Genomic DNA, 26,125 nt, shown 5'->3' with positions numbered 1-26,125 from the left:
GCATTTTAAAAGGTAGCAGAAGACGTTTAAATAAATATTTTGGACTGAAGAAGTGGTTTGGTTTGAATTTTGCACAAAACTACACGAGGCCTATCTACGTTAGGTATCTCTAATTTAGCGTTGACTCTTGGACTACTCTTTCACCAACGAACAGTGGGATTCTTCGTCAAATTATAACATCTCCACGGCTGACTGGAAGAGCATGTTTAGTGGGACAGATATTCAAACCTACGATCTTCAAATTGCGATCTTCAAAAAGTGAAGTTTATACACGTGTATATATTAATTAACACTGAATTCGGGCTTGGTCAATTTGACCAACTACGTAATCTCTTTATACTCGTTTAAGGTGATAGTTTTGACACTATTAACTTTTAATTTCATAGATATATCTTTATAAAATTTGCAGATTTTAAGTGAACATTATAAGTTTTTCACATTCAAAAATTCATATTTTGTAGTGAACTATTTTTACCAAACGAAAAACAGATTTGTCTGTGAATATACTGAGTATTTATTATGCATTATTATCTCATCTTGTCTCTAATCTTTACCTCTCTCATGCATATATATATATATGTGTGTGTGTGTGGATTTCTAATTTCGTGTACATTGTAGCAAGGAGTCCATCATTAATTCTTGCACCCGGTGCTCCCTGTACTCTAGGACCAACCTTAATTGGAAGTTGTTTTGCTAGTTCAACACACTAGTGTACTGGACGTAGATCCAAGACTTTTAGCAACTGGAAACGACTCCATAAATTATGTGTCATTAAATTCAGTCAACGCAATACACGAACTATTTTCACGAAACCAGTGGAGCTAACACTTAGAGGACTGTAATGAGAAGGTATCTCGTTTATATAGACTGCATACTGGTATTTGACCACATTTTTCAAGCTACAGCTTTGAGAGTGGTATTCCAGTGTATAAAAACTTAAAATTCAAATGAGCAAAATATACCTTAATGCATATAGAACTTATACAAATAATTATTTGAAGATCACCGTGAATAATGGGTATTCCAGGCCTGAAACCAAACAATAACAGTAGCTTCAACATTTGTGTTATTAAGAGTTTTGTAGTGAAGTTTTGCAATATATTAATACCATTTTCTGTACTGATACATGCTTTATGTAAATTTTAACATGCATTTTGGACCATAAAATCTATTTTATTTAAAAATAAAATGATGCTAGATCATTCTTATGAGAGCAGTGTATTCAGATTAGACACAGATAACAATAACAGTAGAATTTCATATATGCTAAGGATGGTACAGATTATGTATTTATCTGGGCGAACTGTTTCTAAAAATAATGTTGTTATGAAAACGAGGCCCAGCAAGGCTAGGTGGTTAAGGCACTCGACTCGTAATCCTAGGGTCGCAGGTTTGAATCCCAATCACACCAAACATGCTCGCTCTTCCAGCCAGGGCGTTATAATGTGATGGTCAATCCCACTATTTTTTGGTAAAAGAGTAGCTGGCGGTGGGTGGTGATGACTAGTTGCCTTCCCTCTAATCTTACACTGTTAAATTAGGGACGGCTAACATAGATAGCCTTCGTATAGCTTTGCGCGAAAATCGAAAACCAAACCAAATCAAAACGAAGTCAATACTTACAGTTGTGTCATTAATGATTTGTCAAGCATTATCACTTCAGTTTTTAAGGTAGGATGTCCACCAAAATAATGAACCATACATCACCGAAATGGTATATTATCTTGAAAAATTCTAAAGGTGTGATACCACTTGAATAATAACGATGAAAAATACTTCATTGTTTGTTTTTGAATTTCGAGCAAAGCAACTCAAGGGCTATCTGCGCTAGCCGTCCCTAATTTAATAGTGTAGGACAAGAAGGAAAGCATCTAGTCATCATTACCCACCGTCAACTCTTGGGCTACTCTTTTACCAGCGAATAGTGGGATTGACCATAACATTATAACGCCCCCACGGCTGAAAGGGCGAGCATGTTTGGTGTGAAGGAGATTCCAACCCGCGACTCTCGGATTACGAGTCGAGCGCCTTAACCACCTGGCCTCGACTTCATTGTCCACATCGGGAGCACAGAAATACTGACGGAATACCGCATTAGTTGGTGAGAGCATAACTTTTTATTGGATAATTACTTCCTTCACACCATAGAATAATCAAACCTACTATGACCCGACGTGACCAGGTTGGTAAGGCAATCTGAGCATCGCGGGTTCAAATTCCCATCACATCAAACATGCTCGCTCTTTCAGCACTGAGAATGTTATAAGTTGATGGTCAATCCCACTATTCGTTAATAAAAGAGTAAGCCAAACTTTGGTAGTTGGTGGTGATGACTAGCTGCTTTTCTTCTAGTCTTACATTGCTAAAGCAAAGATATTTTTCGCAGATAGCTCTCTTGTAGTTTTGCACGAAATTCAAAAACAAACAACAAGGAAACAAAACTATTGCATACATCAGTGATGACAAATTAGGACATTTCTTATTGTAGATGGACATAAATTATTAACCAGAAACATTATAAAAAGTAACTGAAAAACTAAGGTACAGCTTGAGTACTACTTGCTCTACAGCAAGATGAGGCACATTTTCACAAATTCGAAAAGTTAGTATTTATATACACACAAGTATAGGATGATGTATTTTACTCTTTTTAACATATTCCATAATATGGTATTCTTTAAGAGGCTCAACATTGCAAGGTTGTTAAGGCACTCGGCTCGTAATCTGAGGGTCACAGTTTCGAATTCTCGTCGCACCAAACATGCTCGCTCTTTCAGCCGTGGGAGCGTAATAATGTGACGGTCAATTCAACTATTCGTTGGTAAAAGAGAGCCCAAGAGTAGGCGGTGGTTGGTGATGACTAGCTGCCTTCCCTCTGGTCTTATCTGCTAAATTAGGGACGGCTAGTGCAAATAACCCTAGTGTAGCTTTGCGCGGAATTCTACTCTAAGACAGAATGTATTTGGACTTTGCATTAGGCATGAACTGGAAGGCACCATTACAAACGTGACGTAATTGTTTTTATTGGCTTCATTCATATAAAAATATTAAGCAGAAAATAATACACTGTTACTCGCACTATCTTGAATAAAAACTAATTAATAGTGGGATATTGGCAAAGAGCTATAGTACTTTTCGCAAGGTTGTAATGATTGGCTCTCGGTTAATATCTATGGATGAACTAATTCTGATTAACAATTTATTTATTGTTATTATTACTAGAACTAATTTCTGATTAGTTTATATATATTACATTTTTTCTGCTAATCCGTTGGCATCTTCAGGTAACTTTGGAGTTACGAGAAGGATTGTGTTTTGTAACAGATTTATTTTGATATCTATGTTTGTTTTCGGTTTGATGCATGTGGCGTGTATTGCTGAAGTTCCGCCCGTTCTGTAAATTTGTAGAAGATTCTTGAGTGTAAAAATCAACAATATTTGTTTTACGAAAACGCTAGCGTGTTCAGTCAACAAAGTTCGAACTAGCTAGCGTGAGATTCGTATAAAAACAGCTAACTAGCCGAGAGACAAATTGTTCAAGTTCAGTTTTTTTGTTTTAATTTCGCGCAAAGCTACTCGAGGGCTATCTACGCTCGCCGTTCCTAATTTAGCAGTGTAAAATTAGAGGGAAAACAGCTAGTCATCACCACCCACCGCCAACCCTTGGGTTACTCTTCTACCAAAGAATAGTGGGATTGATCGTAACGTAATAATGCTCCCATAGCAGGGTGAACATGTTTGGTGTGATGAGGATTTGAATCCGTGACCCTCAGATTACGAGTCGACTGCCCTAACCTTCTGGCTGTGCTGGGCCTACTAGCTCAGTAAATTAACTCCGGACGTTTGTATTTCTTCGAGGACATTAAATATCTCCATCGGTAAAAAGTTAGCAGTATGAGACCAACCAGCCAGCTAACTTAAGTGAAGTATGACAGTATTAACTCAGAATTAATTTGCTCGTTGTGGAGCTGGATCAACCATAATATAATCAGTTATGATCAGTATTATTTGTAAGTTTGTAAAACTTGTATATAAACCATCATTTGTAATAACGATTAGTGATAACCATTATAATAAATTGTATTGTTTGTATATTAAAATGTATTTGTGCTAAGAAAGAAAATTTTGTGTATCAATTTTGTTGGCAAATATTATAAACTTAATACATATTAACCTTTAAATTAAAATTAAAATGTTCTGTTTTTTTGAAATACTAATACGTTACGTACATAACATAATAAATCGGTGACTTGCCCAAAGTAAATTATCATACGTAACAGTGTGTGTGGTGGTAGAAGACAGAATTCAATCCAGTGTTGTACTTTTATGTGTTATTCATTCATCTACGCTCTCCATCACTATTCACTGGTGCTCGAATTAGCTAATTATCTTAATTACCTCAGAAAGGATATTCAGATTCTGTTGACGTCTATAATTAGATTGACCAAGTGTGTTATGGTTTAGAATATTATACATTATTCCTATGAAAAGTATCAGCTTATCGTTTAAGGTTCCAGTATTTACTGTATGTAGCTTTCATTGCTGATTAGAGAAAAAGTAACTATTTCGACCACATACACGCCACATAGCTTCTCGGTTTGTTCTTGAGCTTTTCAATGATACATGCCAACTTAGGCAACCATCTTTCCTTGGAAAGGCTCCTGACCACAACAAGAGTCCTCAGTGCGTTTTCAAAATTCACTCTGCTTCACCTAAGGTTGAGGTAGTGCCAGTTGGCATATTTCTTACATCGGAAACGTTTCAACCTCCTTTTAGTTCTTGGTGACTCAAAATAACAATGAGGATTAGCATCATTGGTTAATTACAACATTAAAAAGTCTTATAAGTACCTCCACACTGAATTTCATTTTTACATTGCCATGGTTACCTGCTGTTCTAAAGTTCTGTCACATATTGACTTATTTGCAAGTAGTACAATCAAACGAATACACAAAATTATTTCGAATATGTATTTTTGTTTAAGTTGTCTATTATATTAAAATCCCCGTCATACCAAAGATGCTCGCTCTTTCAACCGTGGGGGCATTATATAGTAACGGTCAATCCCATTATTCGTTGGTAAAAGAGTAGCCCAAGAGTTGATGGTGGGTGGTGATGACTAGCTGCCTTCCCTCTAGTCTTACACTGCTAAATTAGGGACAGCTAGCGCAGATAGCCCTCGTGTAGCTTTGCACGAAATTCAAAACAAATATATTATTTTAGCATTGTGTTTATTTTAAAAATATTCTTTATTTTAATATCATTTCAAAAGTTACTTGAAGTAAGCTAAGATCGTAGTTTTAAGTGCATCAATGAACATTTAAGGTTTCATTTACGATTACGATAAATCAGTATTTTTTTAAAAGCCTCAATATTGTTTAAAATAGTTTAACTTGCGTGATAATTTCATGAGTTGTAAGTCAAAATGAGTGGAAAGATGTTTGGTGAGTTTGTATTTTGTCTTTAAAGGTGTTGAGAATGAATTAGTGTCGGTTCTGGCTTTGGATATTATACTTGTTGAATATGTCTCGTTTTGGAACAAGTTAACTATGGATGCCGAGTATAACTTTATATGTTGAGATAAATTGTGTGAACCACATTTTGTGGTTCTTTTAACTGTATTATCCAGAATAATTCAAAATCGATTTATCAATTTAAAATGTCACTAATATTCGTGAATTAAGAAGTCAGCTGAAACACATACTTGTTGATTTAGTAAATGTATATGCCAGTTTATGAGCCCCTTTCGTTTTATTAAATCCTCTTTTTTATTTATTTAGTATACATGCTGATTTACGATATGTGCACTATCATTTACAAATGTATACTTTTTGTGCATTATAATCTAAAATTTTAAGAACTGACCTTTATAATGAAAGTTTTGGAGTGAAAAGAACTGTATTATGAAAGCATAGAAATGGATGATAGTAACTTTGTAGTAGACAAAGAAATTCAAAGTACGAGTACTTTAAAATATAAGTTAACAATGGCTCAGCAGTAAGTCTGTAGGCTTATAACGCTAAAAATCGAGTTTCGAGACCCACAACGGGTATAGCTTTATGCTTGACACAAATTATACACCACATTCTCTCCGCTTATTTATTAATATGACCTGATTGTTAGGAAACACGACTCAATCTGAGAGGAGTGGATTCGAATCCTGTAACCGAACACTCACACACATTTTTTAGCCGTGGGGGCGTTATTATGTGTAGTCAATCATACTGTTCTTTGGTAATGATTAGCTCAAAAATTGGCAGTGGATGGTTATGAATAGTTGCTTAGAAATTAGAAACGGTAAGCATTGAAAGCGTTTAAGTAGCTTTGCCCGAGTTTCAGCAACAAACAAACAAAACTTGTTTATTTATTTACCCCCCCATCGCAATGACAATATAGCGCCATCTAGTCGTTTACGTAGCTAATAAACGTTTATTGAACTATAGGTATATGTACCTTTGTATATGGTTACCGAGAAAGGTTATGATGTGGAAAGTGTGCTTGTAAAACTCTTATAAAAGTGACATTACTAAATATTAAGAAATGTAGAAATGTTTTACATACAATTCATTTATAATTTTTTTTTATGTGTTAAATTTCACTTTTTATTAGACAACTTGCGTGTAATCTTTAATCCGGAACGTGAGACTGATCAACTTAAGACTAGTATTACTATTACTAAGAGTGAGACTTAGTTTAAAACATTTTAAAAGTTTAATTTAGGTTAGATTAAAAATAAAGTAAGTTTCTCAGTCATGAGTGTTTTTAGTGCATTCCAGAAAGCTTGGGGGCAACGGTTTCCCGATTGTGAATTGCCTCAAGCTTGGGAAGAAGATGTTCGTGCAAATTTAATCAAACATAGGGAAAGAGTTTCTCTTCTGAAAGAGGAAGTAGAAAAGGAAGAATTTTATGTTGAATACTTGGAAAAGCTTCTGGCAGATGCTGAAAAAGTGAAACATTCAGCAAGAGATGACCACAGTGCTGTTTCTTCAACTAGCAAGTTTGATGATACATTAAATTCAGCTGAAATTGGGTCTGTTAACAGTCAGGATGATTGCCATATAGATATCACTTCAGATGTTCAGAATAATGAAAATGTTGTGCAGAAAGTTGTACAAACTATACCTGATAGTAAAAATGCACCAAGTGTCACTGAAACTAAAATTAATCTGTTTTCTCAACCTGGCCAAAACTTGTTAAATTCTGTATCACATGTTACTGAACTCACTGTTGACAATGGTAAAGAACTGCCTATCAAAACAGAACCTGTTTTTGCAGGGTTAAAATTACAAAAGAGTTCCTATGTAACAGTAATAGAAGTTGGCTGTGATTCATATGAACAAAATACTTCACTAGTAACCAAACATCCAAGTGAAAAGACACCAACTAGCTCACCAAAGGCAATTGGAAAGTTAATTAGTCTTCCAACCTCAAATCTGTCATCTGATGGCTCAGACAATATTCAGAAAAAGAAAAAGCCTCCTACACCACCTCCAAAAAAACCAAGACAGCCAATTTCTGCCCCAATGCCTGTTTTTCATTTTTCAAGAGAAAAACCCAAGGCATCCCTCAGCAACATTGCAAATGAAATAGAAACTAAAGTCTGCTTAGCAGCAGGTAACACTGAAATGACTGAGAATTCTCTAGAAAGAGATTTAACTTCTAAGCAGGTAGAAATTGGGAGAAGTTTCAGTGCTTCTTCAGGAAATGAAGCTTTTAATGACTGTCCCCGTACTTCGCCAGTTTGCACATTTTCCACTTTCAGACCTAGTATTTCTAGCATTAATGAAAAGGAAGATTATAAAGACGAATCCAGTTTGTTGTCAAAAAGTCATTCCTCTGGAACTAACAGCTCATGTAGCAGTAATTCTTCCCCATTTTTCACACAGCAGATTCTCTCTGATACAAATATTAAGAAACTTGTTTCAGATGAAGAATTCTCAGATAACATTAGTATAAAGGACAAGATAAGAGAGGATGAAGGAAATGGCTACAGCGAAGAAACTCTTTATGATACAGTAGCTATTGATGAGGATTTGGAGCCGTCAGACGTTACTCAACAAGGTAGCAGCTCCTCTCAGTTAGATACATTAGTACCTTTTGAAGAAGATGATGAAGGAGATTATGTTGTGTTTTCTGAAAGAGCAATACTTGGATATCAAGTTCATCAGGCTACATATAATCAATCTCCACAAACGTCTGTGACAGAGACTAACATAGAGAGTCCAGTTCTTCGGGAACAAGATGGCTGTAATAGTCCCAGTTTTTCTACATATGTTAATATTGATTACTTTCTGAAAAATAATTTAGAGAGTAAACCCAGTGTTTCACAAGATGAAATTCTTATTGTTGATTCAGATGATGATGGCTTCAACATGCATTCCTTGTCTAGTGACCAGGAATTAGATAATGATCCTTCTTGTAGTGGAACTGAAGAAAAACTCGTTGAAACTGTAAGACCCACAACTACAACAGATGATGTCTTTGAACTGGACTCAGGTAAACTATGTCTTCATAGTTGTAGTTTTGTTTTTGGGATATATGTTGCTAGTTAGTTATATTAATGGTAATAATAGCAACATATGATATAAATTACCTATTTCCATTGATAATTTACGAGGAAAAGTTGGTGCTAAAGAATATTGGTTTGATTGGGAAGGATCTAACTTAGTGAGTGAATAGCAAAAAATGGAAGTAGTCTCTTTGAACAATTAAAATTTGAAGCCTTAAATTTAATATACAGAAAGTGTGAACAATCAAAGGACTTGTTTTGGTGAAATAATATTTTTGAATATGTATCATAGAAACTTCAACCTTTGAATGAGTATTTGTAATGCTAGAGCTATTTCACTGTTTAAAACTAAGACTGTATCTGTTTAACAATGATAAAATCATTTTCACAACTTATAAATCTTTGGTTAGGTCATTTTTGGATATCTTCTTAGTTCTAAAACTGGTAAAGGAAGGATATTAGTCACAAGAAATCATGCAGAGAAAAGCTACCAGAATAGTACTTGATTGTAAGGAACTTTATATTCCTAGTCTGTGTTTGCAGAATTGTTTTGACGATGCATGTAGCTTGGTGCTACATATACAGAATATAGTATAGTTTTTCAAATATAAATTTATAAATGTGCTGTTAGGGCAAAGAGGGACATTGATAGTTGTTTTTATTTTCATATGTATCTTTATCTGTTGATATAGTTTGAAGTTGGTTATGGATGGTTTGTAATTTATATTTTAAAATCCTTCATTTTCAAAACAATTTCTGCTTTTGTATGGATTTCATATTGGCTGTAAAATATATATTTAAATGTAAGTAGGACTGAGTGATTAACTCAATTAATCAGTATAATTCATTATTTATGAGAATCTGTTACATCAGTTAGTTGTAAAATAATCAGAATTATGATTAAATTGATTAATGACATGAAAATAATCAACTAATCAGAATTAGTGTTTGTTTTTACAACTCCATAGTAATAAAAATATTGCTCTAGTGATTTACCATTATTATTTTTGAATAGTACAGTTTTGTTAGGCTAAATTGCAGAGGTGTAACTAGGTATCTAAAAAACATTGTAGCTCAGGCTCATAGGAATGGGAATTTGTGGCTTTTCAGTATGATATCAACAATGCTTTTCTGTTTCATTTGTCAAGAAACCAACTGGGAATTCAGGGCACTGTCAAGTAGAATCAGGGCATGAGACCCATGTGCCAGCACCTAGCAGCATCTCTGATTAATTAATTAGTGTCATAACTCATAAAAGTAATTGAAATTATGGTTTTTGACTACAATTAGTTTGATTATTACAGCTATTTAAGTATTCACAATATTACCATTATTCTTGTTGTTAAGCTACATAAATGGCTGTCTGTGCTTTCTCCACCTTAAGTATAAAATTTGCAATTTAGCCTTCTAACGTTTGTTGTTTTTTTCCAGTTAATTCAAGGTTATTTAGCTTTTTGTGATTAAGTGTGATAGCTTCATGATTTTAAGTTATTGGGTTAACAATTCTTGTTACCTCCAAAAGTGCTTGCTTATTCCTTATGGAAAAGCTACTGAAGGTGTTTATCATCATTCGTGATTTTGAACTGCTGAATGAAAGGAATAATTAATTAATCAAATGTAATTGATTAGTTTGGTCATCAGTTAATTTATTACCAGATACAACTAATATTTTGAGATCAAAGTGCACAGCTGGAACTAGTGATATTTTTAAAAATATCTTACTTGAAAATTTTTTTAGGGTAATAAAGTCAATTAGTATTCTAAAACAAGTTTAAAAAATTCACAAATTAATGTGTTTATTGTCATCAACAAATTTCCATAGTTTTGTTATGGTAATCTTGTGGAATTTGATGAAAAGAATCACTGAATGCTATTCATTTTATTCTTGTAGCATTGTTTGTTGGTAGGTTCTTTTCACCTAACTGGTGAAAAATAATTCATAATTTTGTCCATAAAAAATTATAAGAATTTACTTCATCCTCTAATATTTCTACAAGCTTGAATACCCATATAGGTTTATGTCACAGATGACGTTCAAATTTCTGTAGTAATACTTGGACTAATGTAATATCAAAACTGCAAAACATTACCCAGTAACCACACTAGTTAATACAGTACTGACTACTATCTCCTTCACTGACTTTTAGCTCTCTAAAACTATTTTACACACTTTTCAAATAACTTGTATTTATAATAAGTGTTGTGTACGCCTGTCTTACTCAATCTACGGACCTGAACATTATCATTAAGACCCCCAGTTGCTTCTAGCTAACCTTAATTTACATTAAAAATTTAGCTTACAATAGTATTTTCAGCTTTTTACAGGTTTTGTATTACTGTACATGTAGGATATATGAAATATTTACATGTACAACAGTGTAGGATTAATGAAGTATCTTACTACTAAACTGTATTCTAAAGATGGCTGGTGCTTTTTTAACTACCGTGATTCATATGAACAAAATACTTCACTAATAACTAAACATCCAAGTGAAAAGACACTAACTAGCTCACCGAAGGCTATTGGAAAGTTAATCAGTCTTATAGCCTGAAATCTGTCATCTAGTGACTCGGACAATATTCATAAAAAGAAAAATTCTCCTACACCACCTCCAACTCCAGCTTACTATTTAGTGATGTTGCTTTCTCCACTGGTTTACAGTTGAGGAAAAAAAGGCAACTATGTATTTCACAAATACATTATTAATGACTGTAGTTTCAGATACACATAAGCAAGTTCTTTAATTGTTCAAACTTCCTGCACCTGATGATGCCTTTACTGTCGAAACTATGTTCATTAATAAATTAATTACTTTTGAAATGAACATTTCTCTTTTTCTCTCAGTTCTGTAATTATGAAGTTTCACCAAGTACAGATGGGTTGCAATATCATTTATTACACTTTTAAAGTCAATTTTATGTATGTTAATTCTTTTTACTTCAACAGTTTTAACTGCAGTATTTAGAATTGATATTTTGCCATTTTCTAACATGTACTGTAATTCATGAAGACAAATTTTTTAAATGCTTAAATTTTAATTTCTGCACAGCTCTGAAGAGTTCTGCTTGTAAACAATGCACTTATCTATATTTTTAGAATCTTTCTGCCCATTGCATAGAATAATGTTACTTGGATAAGGACCTATCTCCTCTTGAGAGTATATTGTCCATTTCCTAATTTTTCAAGCAGTCTTGTTCTCATTTTCTGATGTTATATCAAGTGGTTTGTTCATTTACTAAGGAAATCCAACCTTTGAAAATAATTATAAAGAAAGTTTAAATATTAGTGGATAAAGCAAGATTTATAATTTTTAAGTAATAGTAGAGTAAATGTAGTATTTTTTAGCAGTAGCATATGTTTTCATGGGAACATTTGTAATTGGTGTTAAAATCTTTCTGTGTTAAATCGTATTTGTTTGAAAGCTACAGAAAATAGATGAAAGTCACTTCAGTGCACATGGTAGGTGACTGCAAAATATTCTGACAACTCAAATTCATATTTGTTGAATAGCATTTTTATGTTGATGTTCAAACAATTTAAATAAATATATTTCATAACTGCTTACATGATGATTTCTAATTGCAACCATGGTATGTTTTAAATGAAAACATTATTACCATTGTGAGTGATAGTGACATATGTAGTTTTGTTATTTGATTTAAATATATCCTCAAGGTGGATTCCTGTACATGGTGAGGGGACTTCCCAGAAAAAGTTCTTTACTTTCAATTTACCTTCTCAGGGATATGAGCATTTACCTACATGTTTGCTGTGAAGGAGAGGAAAGGATCATGGTGGTTGAGAGGTCTAACCCTCAACATATTACTTGATTATATTTACTATGAGATACTGTACCATCTCTCTCCTGCCTCTGTTGCAAATCTTTAGGTTGTTTTTAACAGATTTAGCAGGAGAATGTTTTTCCTGATGCTTTGCTTTATCTAAGCCTGGAAAGGATTCCAAGATTCCTTTTAACTGTTGTCCATTTACTTTGATGAGCTGTCTCTATAAGGTCTTGTTTGGTACCTTGAATCAAACAACCCCCTCTTGCCTACCCAGCGTGGGTTTTGATGACAGCACTTTACCATGGACAACCTAATTTGACTTGAAACATTGATCAGAGAAGCCTTTCTCAAGGAACAACATCTTTTTTCCATATTCTTTCACCTTGAGAAGGCTTATAATACTATGTGAAGGTACAAGCATTTTGTTAAACCTCCACTCATATGAATTGCATGGCCATTTACTAATTTTTATCTGAAATGTTTCAGTGGTCTGTGTGGGCTTGATGCTTTCCTGTTTTTTTCTACAGGAATTTGAAGTCCCTCAAGGATGGATCTTGATTGTCATGCTTTTCAGTGTGAAGGTTAATGCTGCCATTGCACAACTTTCTCCTAATGTTGCAAATGGGCTCTATGTGGGACTTCCACATCTCATGTCAGATATCGAGCATGAGGTTTACTGAGCGGTAGCTTCAGACTTTCCTCAATTGTTTGTTGAAATGGACCACAGTAAATGGTTTTACCTTTTCTTTCTCTGAAACTAGTTGCATGCACTTTTGCAGTCAGCAGGGTATTCACCTCAATCCTGAGCTCTGTCTCAGTGATGTTGTTTTTCCTGTGGTCTCTTAGGCAAAGTTCTTGGGACTTATCTTTGACTGTAAGCTGACTTTCATTACACATATCAAGCAGCTGTGTGTCAAATGTACAAGAGCTCTGAACATCTTCAGTGTCCTCTTTTCCATCTCTTGGGGAGTGGATTGCTAAAGATCTATTATGCTCTCATTCAATCCAAACTAGTCTTAGGTTCTTCCAGGATCTCACTCAGCCATGAAGATGTTGGATCCTGTTCATCATCTGGGGCTTTGACTCAACATGGTTGCTTTCCACACTTCTCCAGTCCCAATTTTGTCCACCACGTGTCACAAACCTCCTCTTCACCTCGACCACTTGCAACTTTCTTTACAGTATGCTTCAAAACTGCAATCCTTACCACAGCATCTTGCTTGGGGTTGTGTTTTTCTTCCTCAGTGGGCTATGCTTTTCCACAATAGATGATTTGCCATTCTTTCTTTTGGCCTTCATGTTCAGGCACAACAGGACTGAATTGGGCCTGTCCTTCGATGATGTTACTTTCTCCACTGGTTAGCCCATCTCACCATGGCTCATTACCATCTCTTTGAGTCATTTGATGAAGACAGATACTATCTATTGGAAGTACTATCTTCTGTTTGCTGAACATGTTTTGAACCATCTTTCCATTCCCATTTATATTGATGGTTTGAAATCAAGTGACTGTGGGCTCTGCCATGGTTTGTTGATTTCACAAAGGATCCCCTCTATAGTTTCTATGTTCACTACCAAGTTGTATGCCATTTCTTTTGCCCTGAATCATGTAGAAGCTGTGCAGTACACTAATTGTACTGTTTATACCAACCCTCTTAGCTCTTTACTGGCCGTGGAATTGTTTGACATTTGTTCTCATCCTTTTTTCAATCAATATTCAAAACCAACTGTCCCATTTATATTTTGTTTCTATTTAGTTCTTCTGGATATCAGGCCACATAAATATTTGTGGGAACAAGCTTTCTGACAGCTAAGTATGTCTGCTTTGGTGCTATCACTGGTGTGTCTGTCCTATATATGGACTATGGTCCTGTATTCAAGGCTTGGCTCCATACCAGTTTGCAGTTGGCTTGGAGTAAGCAACGTAATAGCAAGTTTTTCCAGACTAAACTTTCTGTTGTTCTTGGTTATCTTGTTTCTGTAAGGATCAGAAGGAGGATGTTGTCCTGGCAAGGCTACATATTTGGTCACAGTTTTTTAACTCATCATTTTCTTTTATCAGGGACTGATGCATCAATGTGTGGTCTTTGTGACACCAAATTTGCAATAGTGAACATTTTACTGTCATGCTGTCATTGCAACTTTGACCAATGGCACAATTTTAGACATGTTTTTTTCATGGGTTTACCACTCATATTGGACAGTGTCATTGGGAGTGATGACACTGTCCACCTTACTTGTGTTTTTAAATTTTTAAGGGCCATTGGCCTTTTTAATGTTTTTAAGTTTTCTACCTGCTTTCTGAAGTTTCTTTAGTTTTACCTTGATTAATTTTCACATTTTTCAACAATTTCACTTTTATGTTTTTTCTTCTGGTTGTTTGGCATAGTTAGCCAAGTTGCTTTTTACCAATAAATGCCAACCAACCAACCAATGATTTAGACAGGTTAGTGGGGATTATCACATATTTTAAAAACAAAGAAAATGGCTGCCAGTTGACAAAAAAGTTTGAAATTTTTATATATATATGTTTAGCCAACTCAAGTAATGTGAGAATAATTGTGAATGTAATTGATTAATGAGCTTGACAAATAATCTATTAGAATACTATACCTACAGACCCGCTCTACATGTAAGACTGTAAGCTGAGTTGTAGCTAACTAGCTACAAGTGTGCTATAGTTTAGGAAAATAAATTGTCACACATTGTAATCTGTTGCTGTACGAAACAACAAACTAGAAGCAAGAATGAGCAAGCTGCATATTGATGTATGAACAGATTGAATTTTGCTTGCACAAGCTGCACACTTAATAGATTTTTAAAGGCACAAATGTGAATATGATAATGTTATACCCAAGTGTCATGTTAATTGTATGGGAAAAACCCATTAGACAATATATGTTTTTATTAGACATGAAAAATACTTGATTTTTATTTTTTATTAAGCTTATGCTCATATAATTTTCAAACATTATGCATGCTATTTAAATAGCAGTTAAATAAGGTACTGTAATACAAAGATGATGCTTAAAGATGGTTACACATAGAACTTATTGTAACATATAAATAAGCAATATTAAGGTTTTTTATTTTGAAGCTGAAATGTGAATTCTATAATAATTGATACTCAACAAAAGATTTTGTATGCATACTGAGATTAGTTAATTATTATTTAAGAATTTTTACTAATGCAACTAATTCCTGAGTTAATTTTTATTTCTGATATATGTAAATAACCTGCTTTGATCATTAATTGTTGACAATTACTTGCAAGATTTAGACTATGTATATATAGATTTAATATATTTTTAGGCTTTGTATTCAAAACCTAAATTTTAAAATTTCAGGTGGTGTTCCTTTATGTAGTGTTGCCTTGTTTTGATCTTAGTTATATTTTAACATAATTATTTAATTGTTTGACAAAATTTAACCTTTCTAAAATAAGCTCATTTTTGTAATAGTTCACAAAATGTTTATAGATACAAATACATCTGGTAAACAAGATTAGTTAAAGAATAGTTATTGTTATTATTTAACTACCTTTTTTGTACTCAGTTCAGTTAATACATTATTTTTTTTTCCAACTGGGGTATTGTAAGACAATTTTTTGAGTTAATTAACTCTTTCATGTATAATATACATGAGTTCACCTACATATTTGAACATGTTGAGTATTTGCACTATAACCTTTGATATAGCATGTGTATCTTTACAAAATTTGTTATACTTTTAGTAAAGATTACAGGTATTTTGTACACAAAAAATCAGTTTGTTAATGAAATATTTTTACCAAACATTTGCTTGTGAAAATATTGAGTCTGTTTTGTTACTATTTTGAGTGCAAAGTGATTTCTTGTTATGATTAAAGAAAATATTCTTCACCCCAAAAATCTTGATATTTCTGTGTAGTCTCTGAAACCTAATTACATTTCAAATGTTTGATTTCAGTGAGATTTTATATTTTGTTATTTTCCACACTCTTATGTTGAGTCTGTCATTTGACCAACTTCATAACCACCATCAAAAGATAGGAAATTGATATAAATTATGCTTTTTTCATACCAGAATGCCTACACATTATAATGAAAAAATATAATTGTTTAGTTTAAGTAGCTTAAGTCTCATAACACTATACATTTATATATATATTTATTATTTTTATTTTATTGACATTACAGTTGTGCCTGGCAAACATTGCATAACTTGACACAGTTATGTATCCAGTAATGTAAAATTGACCTTTAGTCTTCCTTGTCTTAGCTATGCTTTAGTGGACTTGTATTTTATAACATACAGTCACATTTTAATTATTATACATTATATATGTATATAGGTTATTACTATTTAGAAATAAATTATTAAACTTATATTTTTTAAAATATAGAACAATTAATCAAGAAGTAAAGCAAACAATTATCTCTTCTTACTACTACTTTTGAACTCAGTTGCTGCTAATCATAGGTTGCTAAGTTTTTTAAAATTTCACACGTGGAGGATATCAAACAAATAATTATTTTAAGTTTTATATATACAGTTAAATAACCAGAAAAATCATAAATAACTATACTAATACCATAGAATTCCACTTTAATAAGAATAGTAATGAAGATGTACTTAAATTTTAAAAAAATTAGGAAACTCTGAGCAGAAACACAACCTACTTTCTTGAAATATTGGTTCAAAAGAAGGTGGTAGCCTTTTCATTGATTAAAATGGCTGAGAAAAATCACTAGGGGGCATTTGAAGCTGTTGATTGGTTATTCAAATGTCATATTTTGAAGTAAATCTATATAAGGGATTGTTTTCAAAAATGGAAAGAGGTGTTTGATCCAGCACATAAGACATATCTTAGCATGATAAAAAGATGTGAGATTCTTATTTTATACTGTAGGTTGTTAATATTGATAATTTGAGTTTTTAATTTGTATGAAACTATAGATTTAATATTTTGACATCACAAACACCTTATTTTAAACAATGCTGCATTCAACATACCACATGACTCACTAAAATTTATATTTAGGTGTGTTTTTTTTTTGTATTTACACCTAAATTAAGAAATGAACTCATATATAAGATTAAAGTTTGAATTATTATCTATAATTTGATTCCAAACTCATTGACTTGAATGCAAGTCAACAAGTATAATGTCATGGCCTTTAACCAGTGCTCCATTGTGAAAGGGTTAATACTGACAACTAGGGTTTAAATGGAAGCAAGAAATGCATTTGCTTGATGTATGTACTAGTAACTTAAAATTATATTAAATATTCAATTCAAATCAGAAATATGTATTTCTGAAATACTTAAGGTTTTTCTTTGTTGAGTTTAAACTCATGCTATTAATAAAACAGTCTTTAAATTCTAGTATGGTACCTTTCCTCTACTCACATATAGCTATTTTTGTGCAGTGTGTATCCTCTGTATGCAAACATTTTTCACATGTTATAAGGCTTAAGCTCTATGTATCCCATGATCAGTGTGGTTTGACAATGTCTTATAGGTAAATCATCATGCAACAACCTTCTACCATGCCTCCCTTTATTCAGTTCTTCCAAACAAGAAGTTACAGTTTGGAAATGCTGCAGTCACTGTATGTTTTGTTATGTGATATTCATGCTTTTTTTTTCATTAATATCATATGAAGTGGAAGGATTATTGCTGCATTTTATGTTTGCTTTCCAATTTTATAGTTATTCAATTTTCTTTTAATAACTTGCACAATTTTAATCTTTGATGATCAATAACAAATTTTATGTTACCACTTTGGATATTTTACCACAATTACTCGGGTTTCAGGTAGGAGCAACTCAGCTGAGAAATTTTAGGCCTTTATATCTTAGGATCTTGAACATTATCTGAGTTGATCTTTTTCTAATAGTGCTAGATTTTCTCATGAACAAGCTGAACCTATTTCTGAGGATGAATATTTTGATACCCTTTTTCTTCCTCCCAGTTATATGTGCATTTCTGTCTCTCTTTTGGAAATCTGCTAGACCTAATTCAGCTTTTTCAATATGATTTCTCATATGTGTTCTATTTCCCCAGTTTCTTGTAATCCTTTTCTTTCCTTATTACATGATCACCCTTCCTCCCAGTATTTTGTTTTCCTTCCTTTGTTTAATGTCAGGATTCATGTTGTGCAAATTTTTTCTCAGTTGTGAGCTGGCTCTCAGGTCATTTTTTCTTGGCTTACCACCAAACCTGATTATGTTTTTCTCGATTCTCAGCAGTTAGCTTTACTATTGCCATGTTGGAAGGGATCTTGACTTTCTTGTCCATTTATTCCAAGCCAAATTTACCTACCTTTTTCTTACTGTTACAACTACCCTACAGTACTTGTCTACTATACACTTTCTTTTGACTTCTTGAAGGATTTTTCAGGGGATAACTTCTCCTTCATTACCTCTGAGTTGGGACTGTTGTGGGTTATCATAATTTGAATTATAAGACAGCCAAGACAGTTTTATTTTTCTAACAGAGTGGTTGTCCTTTGGAATGTTGTAGAGGCAGTACATTTAAGTGATTTTATGAACATTTTTGGTTAGTGTATAAATGATAAGAGCTGTTGATAAGATTTTTTAAAAATTATTTTAAGGTAGTTTAGAGGATGGAATAATCAAAATGGATCAATATATCTCATGTTGTCCTAAAATGTTATGTTAGATAATGCCTTGAAGAATATAGAATAACATATAAAAAAACAGATGTCCCATAACTATCATAAATTTTCTGGGTTTCTAACAAGAGCTGTTACAAATTAATCTGAGCTAGTCAGTGTGTTTTCTATCAGAATGAAGCTTGTAGTGAATGAAAAATAAACATTTTTCTGTACAGAAGATAATATAATACATACTTTGATAGATGAAAACTTTGATTTTCAACTGTAAAAATTATATTAAATGTAAGAGAGAAATATTAATGTGACAAGAAGGTCTAATTTTTCCATTTGATGGCTCTGTAGTCAAACAAAATTGAAGGTTATGAAAATTGTGCTTTACCTGAGTGATGACAATATTAAAATAAGAATATTGTTAAATTTTGTACTTGTTGAAAATTTAATATTTCTGTATAAAATTAAAAACTTGAAACTTATGTACTGTTAAAATATGGAGTATTAGCTACAATTTTATGTTGTACTAATTGTTATAACATGAACAAACAAGGAATAGTTTAATTGATTTTTAAATGTAACTCACTAAAATCCTTGTGACATGCACAGTGAAGGATGTCTATAGTGAAAGGGGTAATTACTGCTGAGAAGTCACTATATATTTTCTTCAAATTTCAAGGAGACCACATTGTGAATGGAGTGATAAGATCTTATGCACACAAAAGAGAGATAAACTAGATTAATTTGAAAAAACAACAACATGGCAATCATGTTCAGTTGTAGTATCTTTAAGTCATTTCTTTCTGTGTTTAATTGATTGTTGCATTACTTTGTGACAGCTGAAGTGTTTAGTATTTCTTGCAGTTTTTAAGTGTTACTTTATACACCAGGAACTATTTTGTTCATTAAATTCAATTTAATTTAACACATCACAACATTTAAATACTAGGGTATGACGATAAATGTGTTATTAGAATAAAAATATACAGTTTACTTCTTTTTCATTATTAGATGCCTTTAGAAACAGTTGGATTTAGTTGCCATAATGTGTTAAAATGATGTTAATCAGTACTTGCTAATTGATGATAAAATTTAATATTGATTAGTAGAAACTGCTAAACAAATCCATCAAACTATTTTTACCCTTGTTTCCTTTATCAAAGTTTTGGAATGACAGTTTTCAATGGTACTTATTTACATGTATTAATTCACCCTTCATTTTTTACATGATTTGTCCATTTGTAACCCACCATCTTGGAATGGGTTAAGATATTTTACATACAGTTACATCAGAAAGTGTTCGTACCCCTGCGTCGTGAGTAGTTTTTTTCTCATAACTTAAAAAGTATCATGATTAGGATAATGAAAGTATAGTATAAGTATTATACTGACACACATCTACATAAATGTTTATGTAAATTGAACAACAAATAAACTGTTTATAAACAAATAACCAAACATAGGAGGGGCAGAAAGTGTTCATGTGTCTACTTAAATGGTCAGTTGTGTAGCCTTTCAGGCGAATTACTTGGCGCAATCTCTTCTCATAGCCCTCCATGATTATTTGACAGTACTCGACTGGTATTTTCTTCCATTCTTCTTTACAGAAGGCCTCCAACTCTTGCACGTTTTTCAGATGATGCTGATGAACCCTGGTCTTCAACTGATGCCAAACGTTTTCAATTGGGTTGAGATCGGGTGACTGCGATGGCCACTCCAGAATGCTTATATGGTTTCTCTGCAACCAGGATTGCACATATTTCAATGTGTGCTTGGGGTCATTGTCATACTGGAAGATACAACGATGCCCAAGCCACAAGTCCAAGCATCATTCTTGATATAAGTGCCTAATATATCAATGTACTCTTCTTTTTTCATGATTCCGTTAACGCGGTGAAGGCTGCCTACACCAGAAGAGCTGAAGAAACCCCATAGCATGATCGAGCTGCCTCCGTGTTTAACTGTAGGGACGGTATTCTTTGGAAGATTTCATTCCCTATTCTTATGGAATATATAACGAACATCATTTTGCTAAAAAACCCAATTTTAGTCTCGTCTGACCAAAGAATACTCTACCAATAGGTATGCTCTCTTGCATATCTCAATCGTGCTTCTAAGTGAACAGGCTTTAAATATGGAGTTCTACAAGGACGGCATGCTTTGAACCCAGAAGAGCGTAACATGTTCGTAACTGGTAACTGTAGAGATGTTTACTTCAACCCCAATTTCCCTTACCAGTTTCTGTATGTCATTACGTGTTAAACAAGGGTTTCTACTAACTTTTCTGAGAACCTTCCTCTTGGGTCTCTCTGGAATTTTGGTGGGGTATCCAGTAGATTTTGGCACATTAAGTTGTGTAGCAATACTGGAAAGAAACACATGAGACTTGTATTTTACAATAATTCGTTTTTGAAATCCCTGGACAGCTGTTTCCTGTTCGCCATGATGACCCAGCAGATAATAACGGAGACGGTGCTAAGTTGCCAGAAGTACATTTTTTGCTGGCTAAATTCCAATAATTATGAACCCAGTGTCTAGTTCTGGAATGGTATAATGTAGTTTATTTGCCAAACTGGACAAAATTTTTATGGGAATATCAGTTTTTTCACATGTTCTGAAATGTACAAACATTTTCTGTTCCTCCTATTTTTGGTTATCTATGAACAGTTTATTTGTTGTTTAATTTACACAAAAATTTATGTAGATGTGTGTTAGTATAATATGTACAATGTACTATACGTCTATTCGCCTAATGGTGATACTTTTTAAGTTATGAGCAAAAACTACTCAGGACGCAGGGGTACAAACTCTTTCTGTCATAACTGTATTCATAATTTTAGTTGGTTTCCAACATACACTCGGTATTGATTGTCTTCCCTACATGGATCGTTTTAGAATTCTTACTCAGTGATTGCTTTAGACTGATTTGCCCTCCAAGTTTACTTCTGCCCTAGGTTGGATTGTTTATGAGTTTTAACTTGCACCTAGTTATTACCTTGTTTGCCAGAAATTTGGTGTTATTTCTCTTCTTATACTCTTCTCTAGTCTCCATAGACTTTACAATTCTACGAGTTTTCAGTGAGATTTTTTTGTTGTCTTCTTGAGTATCCCATTCTTTCATTCTTTTGTTTAGAAATTTATATCCCATGTGCACAATGAGAGCTCTTATCAGTTGTTACTCTGGTGCTCAAAGTCACTTTGAATTTACTGACATATATCCACCAGTTAAGTGACTCTCTCACACAGCACTTGTTTGCTGTGGTTTATATTTTGTTGCTGCTGCACTGACATCTTGTATTTCATAGACCTGTTATTTTGTGGGTTGTGTCAACACTTTGTATTTCCTCTCCTTGTTGATATTTTGATGGCTGTGCAGTATCTTCTGATACACTTCTGGTTTCCAGATCCATTTTCTCTACTGATGGATGCTTTGAGCCCTCAGGGAGAAAAATCTGTGCCTGAACCTCTTCATTTTCTTTCTTGAGTATTGAACAACACAGTTGGTCCTGTTATTTAATTATTCTTTTCAAGCTCCATCATAGTTTTTACTCCTTTTATTTATCTTTGAGGAATCACATTTTATTACTTTCTCTGCATCTCTTATAATGAAATATGTTATCCTCAGTATCACCTATGGCTAGCTGTTATGCAGTCCTTTGTTAGTGGAGGTGGTTTCTCCTCTGGGTTAGCTAGAATGTTATCACAGTGTTGCAAAAAATTCCTTTTTTGGCAGTCTATCAGTACTGTTTGTCTCTCTTTTTCAGAGTTGGTGCATGCAGAATTGATTTTTTTTTCTCTAACCTTTTTAGCTTACCTAATGTTTTTAGGTATCTCTTTTATGCTTCTGTTGCAGGCTACAAAGCTACACTCTCAGCCAGTTTCTGTTATTGCAGAAGTCACTTGCTTCAGTTCATATTATTTTTCCAGTTATTTTCAAGGTATAATTGGAGTTAAGCCTTCATTTGCCTGAGTTCTCCTTTTGTATTTTTGCAGCTTATTTGTTTGATCATCTTTCCTTGACATTATATTTTATTTTCTTACTAGTTTAGGGTGAAGATGTTCAAACATTATTGCCATTGATGTGTTTTACTCTTTTTTTCTTTTCTTTTGAGAGGTGGTTACCATTGTTCTTTTCTGTTTCTTCCCACTTTTGCAATAATGGAATATTTTCTTTGGTTGTTTATATCTTACAATGATTCTTGTTCCATGAGTCTTGCTCCATTGATGCTAACAAATCATTTTGTACAATTTGAAGTTTCATCCATGTTTTGTTTTTCTAATGCTTTGATATTCTCATTGCACTATCATTCCATTATTGAGCCCAACCTTGGGACCTGCTTTGAAATTTCTCTATTCTTCCTAAACATTCACTAATTTGGCTGACTTTTGAATTTATAGCCATTTTATATATGGAAGAAAAGGGGTTACTGCCTGTGGAGTATTGTTTGTTTATAATACATGTCTGGACTGCAACCTTCCATCTCCAGAATCTTCCACTGGTGGAGCATTATACAGTATTCTCTTTGCTTATTTATTCCACAATGTATGACCCATTGTTGGCTCTACTTGGGCTATATACCACTACCAAAAACCTACCCCTTTGTCACTATCTATAGTGTATCATGGGTTAAGAAATAACATCTTTCCAGGTATCATTTACATCCTTTTTTTGTTTTTTTCTATAAAATTGGTCTTCCACTCATTCCTCCTGAACATTAGTTCTAAAAATATTGTTTGTGGATTATGTTCCAACTCTGATTAACTAAAAGAAATTTTGTGGTCTAAATATCTTCTTACCCTGTAGTTGTAGTTCATCAGTTTTCATCTCCTTCACTTGGTAGGTATTCTGTCTCTTAGAATTTGATAGATAAATCTGCCTGATTTGATTTTTATATTTTTAGTATTAAAATGAATTTTGGACAGGAACTTCTGAAACGTGTTCATTTCCACTTCCCTGTAACTATATTTTCATCATGACTGCAACTTTCAAACAAATCTAACTGATGACAAGAAAGCAGAGTTTATGTAAAATCCACTAAAATGTTTACAATAAGAAATATAGAACAAGAAGAGTAAAGTATTATGAGTAAGTTAGGCATATGCTATGTAAAAGACACTTGAAAACTTTGAATTTGATGTTTTTTTACAGTTAGAGCTCACACTAGGATGGTCATTACTTACAAGTAAAATTTCAGATTAAAAATTCTAAAACTCTAACTTCATAATTTTGTTCCAGTGAACAGCACCAAAAAACATTAAATGTTAAATATCATCCATTTTTGGCCATATTTTTAGAGGTTGCTTAATGAGGTTGAAGTTCTAGCCTCAAGTGGTCTGGTATGCATGTACTATGGGATATTAAAACATATTTCTTATGTATTAAATTATTTATTTAAAGTATATTATTATAATTTTATTGTCTATCAAATAGAATTATCATATTATTATGTGATTTTCATATGATTTTTTTGTGTAATTAGTCATTTTTACATTGTTTCCTTTTTTACCTTAAAAAAAATCATCTATGATTCTCTTGAAGGAACTTGAAGGAAGGATTGCTTTGTATTCTTTTCTTTGTGTTTTTATCTTATGTATATTGAGAACAGTAGTGTCAGTCTGAGTATTCATGTCTCCCATGTGAAAAGCTATACACATAGGAAAAACTCAATGTTCACTTTTGAAATGACAGTAGAACAACCATGAACAATGTTGAGGCCAAATTTTATTTTATAGGCAGGATATTCTACACTGAATTGTTAAGAATTAATCACACTATCATTCACATTTCAGAATGTGATGTACTTTAAGGGATACAAATGCAGATTTACCATTTGTTATTGTTGAGCGATTCTTAGCATGACTGAAATGCTCAACAATTATTTTTCTTGATAGCCAGTATAAGTATCTCAGAGTGAAACCAACAGTGCAACACAACCTTTTTTAAAGTCCAAGAAATAATTGAAATTTACATATTCACTTAAAATTGGAATGGGTTTTTTTACTTATGGCATTATAACTCTTAACAATTAAAGAAAAAAAAATTAAAAAGAGGAGGTAGATGTAGGAATGGCTAATATAAATCCTTCAAAAACAATGCAAACAAAATAGGGATGGCATTTGCATCATCCATACAGTATGGTATGAGTGCAAAATGTTGTAAAATGTTAAGAGACAAAAATAGGATAAATTAAGCGCATTTTAGATTGAATATTTATACATATTGTTATATATTATTTCTTATAGTATTGTAAAGTTCTTATAACCTATTGAGGTCATATTTAAGATACCATTTTGATAAATAGTCTGAGTCATCCCTACATAAGCAGTGCTTCTTCCTGCCTGATAAGAACCACACCCCTTTCAGCATTGTCATATACTGCATTCAGGTTTTGAACAGTGTGTAGTATCTCCATGTAGTTCTCCCTGCTCCCATTTCTCTGGATAATAAATAAGAAATCTAGAAATTTTCAAGGTATCTCAAAAGGTTGTTGTGTTATTTGTGATAAAATCATCAGATAACCTGTCCTTGACCTTTCTCACACTTAGTTGGATGCACTTTGCAGGTTCATTCATAACTTTCTCCTCATTACTGCCTTTACCATTGCAGAAATAAAGAATGTCCAACCAATAAGTTTCACTGAGATATCATAGATGTTCAGCAAATTTTATAGAAGTAGAATCCACCTTTTTATACTTAATATGACATTGTAGAAAGTTAAGATTATTGTGAATAACAAACAGTATCAGCAGCATTGAACCATACCTTAAGTTAGAGTTAAACAACAAAGGTGCAGATGTCATGGAGTCATCTTTCCTCTTGGCTAGTGTGTTTAAATTGTTCTATAAAAATCCATATCTTTAGGGCATATAATATCTCAGTCATCCATTGTACATGGTGCAGTGCTCCAGGTATTATGAATTGCACTTTTTGAGAGGGATTCTACAAAGAAAAGTTGTGGATAGTTCAAGAAGCTCCTGATAATCATCTCTAGGTTGGCTGATCTGAAGTTGGCTTTTAGCATGACAGTTCAAGGGTGAAAGGCTATGTCATCCTGTTTGTTGACTTGCATTCAAAATGTTATTTAACTATTATTTTATGAATTTATATCAGTAAGTTTGATATTGATTTGTAGATTATAATTGAAACTTTAGTATATGAGTTAACCTCTTAATATAAAAGTAAATAATAAAAGAACACACATAAACATTGATTCTTG

At 33.0% G+C, this 26,125-nt stretch overlaps 1 protein-coding gene across 1 annotated transcript in view; it reads left to right on the top strand.

The window, feature by feature from the left end:
• The first annotated feature begins 6,448 nt into the window (after positions 1–6,448).
• Positions 6,449–26,125, top strand: part of LOC143236287 (active breakpoint cluster region-related protein-like) — a 99,887-nt gene continuing 80,210 nt past the window's right edge. The window contains exon 1 of the mRNA XM_076474558.1: positions 6,449–8,496. Within this exon, the coding sequence (XP_076330673.1) occupies positions 6,753–8,496 (1,744 nt within the window). The 5' untranslated portion in view covers positions 6,449–6,752. The remainder of the gene's footprint in view (positions 8,497–26,125) is intronic.

This window comes from Tachypleus tridentatus, chromosome 13 (assembly GCF_004210375.1).
Source record: "Tachypleus tridentatus isolate NWPU-2018 chromosome 13, ASM421037v1, whole genome shotgun sequence".
Lineage (NCBI taxonomy): Eukaryota > Metazoa > Arthropoda > Merostomata > Xiphosura > Limulidae > Tachypleus > Tachypleus tridentatus.
Note: the sequence above shows the minus strand (reverse complement) of the source record. Positions and strands in the feature narration are given on the sequence as shown.